Genomic DNA, 7,500 nt, shown 5'->3' with positions numbered 1-7,500 from the left:
ATTTACGCTTTCATATATATTATACACACACAATAGCACACCCATTTGTGTTCTGTGTGTCATTTGAGTGTAATTCATTCTTGCTTTGCAGTTGATGCAAGTGCTGATTTAGCTAATAAATTCACGCCAGTTGTTCATTTGATGCCTGAGACTGACTAAGACATTGACATGATTGTGCCTTGAGGATTGTTCAACATTAGTGTCGATGTGTGAGAAATTACTGACATTCAGATTCATTAAGCCATAATGGCCATGTTGCTTCCGCTCAATCAACTTGCCAGTCAGACGTAAATGCAGTGTTACCTGGGGCAGTCTGGTGGTGTTACCTGGGAAGGTGTGGTTCAGTGTTACCTGGGGAGGTGTGGTTCAGTGTTACCTGGGGAGGTGTGGTTGTGTTACCTGGGGAGGTGTGATTCAGTGTTACCTGGAGAGGTGCGGGTAAGCAGGCTGTTTTAGCTCAGGTGTGCTGCGGCTGCCTCTCTACATGGAGCCTGATTGAGACAGATTAGGCCTGTATTACTCCACAGATCCATTAGTGAAAGTAGAGCATCATCCTCCATTGGTGTGCCGTTAATTCTCCTTCTCTTTCTCTCTCTCTCCTCCTCCTCGTCTGCTCCTCCTTGCTCTGTCTGTGTCATACTAATAAGTAATCATTAGGGGCATGGAGCAAGAATGTACAACATGCACTCTGCTCTCTCTCACATACACACACACACACACACACACACACACACACTCACACACACTCAAACTTAGACACTCAAACTATCTCTGTCTCGTGCTCTCTCTCACTCTCTCTTTCTCACACACACACACACACACACACACACACACACACACACACACACAGACACTCAAGCTCTCTCTCACACACACACACACAGACACTCATCTTATCACTGTAACAATGTGGGCTGAGCAGTGGATCCCTGGTCCCGGCTGCTGTGTTGGCAGGTGCGTGTTGTGTGGTTAGCATTAATAATTCACGCTGAGCTCAGGAGACGCATGGTTCCGGATGTGCCGGGGGGTGGGGGGGGGGGAGCGGGAGGGAGGCGTCCCAGGGAGGGCCTCTCCCCGGCGGCCGACTCCCCTGAGGGGGAACCCGATACTGCCTCCATCACCCACACGCTGGCCGAGCTGCCGTGCTGAGTCAGGGATGCATGTGGCCATAGGTGCCCAGCGACGGACCGTGTCACTATGCATTTGACTTTCAGCATGACACAGAGCTACAGCTTGGCCTGAAGCAGTGCGCATTCGGAAGGCACTTAGCCTCCACTATTTAGAAGAGTTCAAGTCCAGTTCTTACCAACTGGAGATATTTGAGGGCATTTCTGTATCTTCAATTTCCCCTTTGGGATCAATAAAGTATATATCTATCTATCTATCTATCTATCTATCTATCTATCTACGTATCTATCTATCTATATTTCTGTATTATCCATGTGATGTTCTTGCTCTTGTGACTTGTGAAAGTGGACTGAAGGAACTGTATTGTGTATATCATCTGCATCATGGTACATCTGTACATCAGTAAAAACTATGGTTGGTTTTACTTGGTTTACTTTACTTGGTTTCCATTGACAATGGAAATGAGGATAGTTTATTATTATTGCTGGTAATAGTTATTGATCACACCGCTTCCTGTTCTCAGGGTCTTTGGCCGTGTCTGTGACGGACATGACGGCGCCGGTGGTTGGCTCATCTGGAGGAGTCTATGCTCTGGTGTCGGCACATCTAGCCAACATCGTCATGGTAAGCAGACCTTACATGTAGAATTTGAAAATAATTAATGACATTCATGATATTCATAATGTTTTAAGTTACTAATTTACAAGTATCAATGATGTAAAAAAAAAAATCTTTGATATGTAATATTTTATCAAGCATACAATGTAGTAAAAGTGCCTTGGAGGTTGAGCTGATGCTGTAGTCAGTGAATGAACCACTAGCACCCCTAGTGAAGATTGTTGGTATTGCACTGTAAGCTTGTGCCCAGAGTGAGTGATCCTGCTGTGTTGCAGGGATGCTGTTGGCCAGGTAATCCTATATAAAGCACACTTCTCCCCTCTGTCGGCCTTCTGTGCCCGGATCAGGTATCTCCCCCATGGCTGGGGGAGGTCATTGCCCAGTGCTCTGTCACAATGTGTCTGCTCACAGCATATACAGGCCTAGCAGGTGCTCTCTGCCCACAGATTCCTTTCATTCCTGCCAGTTAGATACTGCTGTGAGTGTGTGTGTGTGTGTGTGTGTGTGTGTGTGTGTGTGTGTGTGTGTGTGTGTGTGTGTGTGTGCGCGCGTATGTATTTGTGTGTGTATGTATTTGTGTGTGTTTGCATTTGTGTGTGTGTGTGTGTGTGTACACTCTGATGTATGCTCACTGCATTGCCTGTATAGATGTTCCATACCTACCAAACTGAGTTAGGTTGCCTTCAAACCAGCTAGTCTCTGAAAGTGTGTCTCAGAGTCAGCAGGAGGTGACCACCTATTCGGTCAGTTGGTCCGTGACCCCAGACATACAGTAACTATGGCCGGCATCTGGCCCTGCAGCTGCACGTGGGTTGCAAATGTGAAGGTCGAGACCTTGGGAGGAGGAGCCGTTAGCGTATAAATGGGTCGGTCCTGGTCATCAAATATTTAGGCACGTGTGCCAGCCTACAATAGTGTGGGGTCAGCGAGAGTCCTGCCCTCCCTCCTGCACACGCCTGTAATGAGACTCTGCATCAGCAATGAGGAGAGGAGAGAGAGAGAGAGAGAGAGAGAGAGAGATGGGGGATAGAAGAGGAGAAGAGGAGAGAGAGAGAGGAGATGGGAGGATAGAAGAGGAGAAGAGAGGAGAGAGATGGGGATAGAGGAAAGAGGGAGAGAGACAGATGGGGGGATAGAAGAGGAAAGAGGGAGAGAGAGATGACAAGAGGAGAAAGGGAGAGAAAGAGTGATGGGAGGATAGAAGAGCAGAGGGAAAGAGAAAGAAAGAGATGAGAAGACAGAAGAGAGATACGTAGGTCTATGGTGTTGGTAATGGGGTGCATCCTGGATCCTATACGGATAGACACGTGTCCTGTATCTGTGATGTTTGATACATGACTGTGTCCAGCTGTTTAGTATTCCCACAACAGTCCTGGAAAGATCAACACAGTCTCCGTTATCCGTCTCCTATCTCCTGTCTCCTGTCTCCTGTCTAATCATTCTCCTTCTCTCTGTCTCTGTTTCCCAGAACTGGTCGGGGATGCAGTGCCAGTTTAAGCTCTTCCGCATGGCCATGGCCCTAGTTTGCAGTGAGTACACTTTTGCTTTGTCTTCTTCAATATTGAAAGGCCCTCTGTCTCCAAGGGATCCTGCTGCTTCCCGTTTATCTACTGTGTAAGCCAATATGTACCCTTATGCTTGTCAGGCCTTATTGTAGATGTAAATATAACCCCTTGTGCTATTTATAGACCATAACGCTGTCATTTTGCTGGCCTCGCCAAAGATAAGACAGCGGAAACTCACAGTGCCTTTTACTTGAATCATGATTTTTGGTTTTTATGGGAACAGTTATTTTAGCATATTTGATTCTGAGTAACCTATTTACTTGCTGACAATGTACCATATGTATTGCATTATGCTGACTATGCAGTAGATTATTTTTTTTGCCCATGTTTATCAGCGTCATTAACCAAACTTGAAATATGCCATTGTTAAAAAAATGGCATGAGGCATGTTTATTGTGTTTTTATTGATGCAAGGGGAAAGTTGTTTCTGGTTAAAAATGACATGTGGGTATATGGGTTGAAAACCTGCAGCAATAACTGTCCAGCCCAGTAGAGGGAGCTTTAACCCTATAAACAGTCAGGATGGGCATAGACATGTCTACTTCTGATTGGTCTCTTCACTCAGATCCATTAGTCTCTGTGCCACTCAAGTGCCACTGTATATTACTAGCTGGGTCCCTGTTGAGATGAGTGTTTCTGTCTTTCTCTGTCTCTCTCTGTCTCTCTCTCTCTCACACATGATGTCTCTCTCAGTGAGTGTGGAGTTTGGCCGTGCCGTGTGGCTCCGGTTCTACCCGCCGGCGTTCCCGCCCTGCCCCAACCCCAGCTTCGTGGCCCACCTCGGGGGCGTGGCGGTGGGCCTGACCCTGGGCGTGGTGGTGCTCCAGAACTACGAGCAGCGTCTGCAGGAGCAGTCGCTCTTCTGGATCTTCTTCTGCGTCTACACGCTCTTCATCATGTGCGGCGTCTTCTGGAACGTCTTTGCGTACGGCCTGCTCGACGTCAAGCTACCTCCTCCACCGTGACGCGTCTCGCGCAGACAGACAGACAGACAGACAGTGCGCACAGTCAAGCCTATCAGCTCCTGAGCACAAAATCTCTGTGTGCTGTTATGCCACTCCAATGCCAAGTACCTCATCTGTATTGAATTAGCACACAGTCTGCAGCAGCGCCTGTTATGTTCGTGCCTCCTCCAGCAGCTTTAGGACACACAGAGGGATCCAGCTGAAGTGAAGACGTCCTGGACTTGTAGCCCAAAGGGTTCCGCACAAGTCAAGCCAAACAAGAGTGGTGTCTGACATGTAAACCAAGTACTAATGTGGTGAATACTGAATAATCTGTTGTGAAATACTAGACTGACGTGGGTAGAAGTGTCTTGATGCAGCTTTCGCGGTATGTTTTATGTAGCCGTCATTCCACTCCAAAGACCCATTCGCTACATAGTGTTGAAAAATCTCCATATATGTGTTTCTCTCCATATATGAGTGTGGATTTCTGAGGTGTTGTGAGAACACGGAACACTTCTTTTTTTTCTGTGAAAAGAGAGTCGAAATATATATTTTTGTATAAATGAATATAGCATGCCAAGAAACATAGCTCTGCTTTACAATGGAGTGTTGCCAATCTCATACAGACAACATAGCTCATGCACGTGTCACCCGTGCTTCTGGTAATATGAACACCAACCGGTTACAAGACACCACCGTTTTCATATATGCCCCCACTTTTTGTGGGGGCATAATTAACCTATACATATTTATGTTACTCAGTCCCATACTACATACTTAGTTGGAGTAAATGGTTTGACATGCTGTATTGTACGTGGGAGTTCATCTCCCTCCCCTGAAGTTAATCACATGTTACGAGTTAATCTCCCTCCCCCTGAAGTTAATCATTTTCCCCTGAAAAAAAAATGATGTTGATCTATGGAAATCTGACTTAATTGCCTTTTTCTGATGTAGACTGTGTAAACGTTAGCACACTGTCTCCCTCACATTTTTGACTTGAATTGTAACACTATGCTGTGTGCAAACCTATTTATACTTTGTTGAGTCAATGGCATGTGATTGTGTGAGGTGACCCGTTAGTGTAGTGAGTGACACTAAAATGTGTTGGATACTCGTCAGTGTTCTGTGACAAGGTGCTAAGGTTATAACAAAGGTGTCATTCACAATGGATGCACAATGTCTTATAAAACTACTCGAGAAAGCTGACCTCAATGTAGACTGGAGTCAAATGTGTGGCTTAAGTATTTAGAGGACTACATACAGTACATGTGAAGAAGAGCACAATGGCTAAGCTAAGACTTCCCTTTTGATTGTTCTGGTTGGAAACTGAAAAGCACTACAAACTCATACCTCAAATACTTAAGCAGACATTTGATGCAAGTCTAGCTCGCCTCAAAGGCTCCATATACAGGCCTTTGACCTCATTAATAGCTAAGGTATCTGTACTCTGATCCATATGAATACATTATGGTAATAAAGTAATATTTTAACGTACTGCAAATGTTTGGTTTTTATTAATATGCTATGTTCTGTCATAATGATAACTGTATTCTGTGATGAATATAAAACAGTGTTGGAGACTGAGCATTTTACATATTAAGGGCTGTAGTGCTGAGAGTCAAATGCTGACTTTATTTTAATATGTGCATATTTTGTAGATTTGTTATGTAAATATGAAACACATTAAATAACTTTATATTAAAATAAGAGTCTGACATTCCATTTTTATACATTGTACCTTGAACAATGACTGTCTCTGTTCAGTAGACTCGATCCAATTTGAAAGGCAGGCTACTAAAGCTGGAGGTAGTTTACCAATCTGGATCTCCCTTAATATTTTCCACTATTGTTACAAACATTTAAACTTTCCCAAGGCATTGCCTTTTTTTTACACTATAACTATTGAGGTTGTAGGCCTAGGCCTATGTGCAGTTTTTTGCTATGCTGTCAGCTTATTTCAAACACATTTCTAGATTCCACTTGACGACATTATTTTTCTGGTTATATGAACTGGAAGATTAATAGGTCTATGAGCCATTATATGGCGAGTCTGAACTGAAAAAGGCAGCCTAATCATCACAGAACCAAAGATAAGATCCTTGATTACTAACCGCACTACCTCTCTGATAGAGCCTGATGCACTCAGGCACTGAGTGGTGCACGCCCCCCCGGATGTGTATCGTCTCATAGCAACCAAGGGACCACAGATAAACACCGGAGCCTTGAGGTAACAGCAGTGAACGTTAGCTTGTAACTCTTTTCTCTTAATTTAATATTGATTAGGATTAGGATATTTCGGTTTGCATTAACATTATGTATACCAGTTAGTTAGATTCACACAGAGTGTAGTATTTGATGCAGAGGCATGACAACAGGCTTGATAGGCAGCGTAACATAAGCTAACATAATGCCCTGTAAGCTTACGCTAGTTAATCATTTAGTTATGGTTACGAAGTCTAGATAAGGTTAACATTACATGTAATATTATCCATACTGAACTTGGCATTGTTGAGAAGAAGGACACAAAAATTATTATATCGTTTGCCATGTTTCTTTAGTGCAGTGAGCAATGGAAGGTGGAAGTGAGGGAGGAGGTGAGGAGGTGAGAATGACTCCCACAGATGAGAAGACCAGTGGGCAGTCAGATGCCCCTGACGCTGCAGAAGATTCTGGAGTCACTGTTCCCATCCCTGAGGCAAGAGGCTTTACTAACAATAGTATTTCTGAGCCAATAGAGACTGCTATGAACGGTTAATACTGTATGTTATTGTAATGTTCATTGATGTCATTGTAAGTAGCTTTGGACAAAAGCATCTGCTAGAACCATAAACATAACAGATGATGCTGCCATCCTGCCTGTAAGGTTGTGTATTTTGGTTCACATATGTCCACAGGGTGGCTCAGAGGAGCAGGCGGGCACCGATCAGACCGTGTCCCACTCCCTCATGGGAGCCAGTGGCACTGAGCTGGCACTTCTGGAGCCAAGTGGATCAGGTAATTCCTTATCGCTGACCAGCCCCACTCAGAGGCTGAGGGGCAGACATCTGGAAATGATGGTGTTCAGCATTGGCAAGGATGCAGGGTTGGAATTGGACAGCCTCCATTGTTTATCCAGACTGCCTCATCAGTCTACCTTAAGGCCTCTGCACACTGCTCCGACAAACGCCACCAAACGGCAACAAACGCCAACAGTCGGGTCAGTGTGCGGCTGCCGTCTGTGTTTGTTGGCGTTTGTCGGATGG

General features: G+C 44.8%; 3 protein-coding genes across 3 annotated transcripts in view; 2 read left to right on the top strand and 1 right to left on the bottom strand.

Annotated features, from left to right (window-relative positions):
- The window catches only part of rhbdl3 (rhomboid, veinlet-like 3 (Drosophila)), a 51,653-nt gene extending 45,800 nt beyond the window's left edge, over positions 1-5,853 (top strand). The window contains exons 8-10 of the mRNA XM_062536118.1: positions 1,652-1,752; positions 3,215-3,275; positions 4,005-5,853. Of these exons, the coding sequence (XP_062392102.1) occupies positions 1,652-1,752; positions 3,215-3,275; positions 4,005-4,276 (434 nt within the window). The 3' untranslated portion in view covers positions 4,277-5,853. The remainder of the gene's footprint in view (positions 1-1,651; positions 1,753-3,214; positions 3,276-4,004) is intronic.
- Positions 1-7,500, bottom strand: part of LOC134094196 (peroxisomal sarcosine oxidase-like) — a 284,404-nt gene that overhangs the window by 109,350 nt on the left and 167,554 nt on the right. The gene's annotated exons all lie outside the window — the stretch shown is intronic.
- Positions 6,442-7,500, top strand: part of ccdc40 (coiled-coil domain 40 molecular ruler complex subunit) — a 13,054-nt gene continuing 11,995 nt past the window's right edge. The window contains exons 1-3 of the mRNA XM_062536107.1: positions 6,442-6,485; positions 6,817-6,953; positions 7,153-7,252. Of these exons, the coding sequence (XP_062392091.1) occupies positions 6,828-6,953; positions 7,153-7,252 (226 nt within the window). The 5' untranslated portion in view covers positions 6,442-6,485; positions 6,817-6,827. The remainder of the gene's footprint in view (positions 6,486-6,816; positions 6,954-7,152; positions 7,253-7,500) is intronic.

This window comes from Sardina pilchardus, chromosome 1, assembly GCF_963854185.1.
Source record: "Sardina pilchardus chromosome 1, fSarPil1.1, whole genome shotgun sequence".
In the NCBI taxonomy this organism is placed as follows: domain Eukaryota; kingdom Metazoa; phylum Chordata; class Actinopteri; order Clupeiformes; family Clupeidae; genus Sardina; species Sardina pilchardus.
Note: the sequence above shows the minus strand (reverse complement) of the source record. Positions and strands in the feature narration are given on the sequence as shown.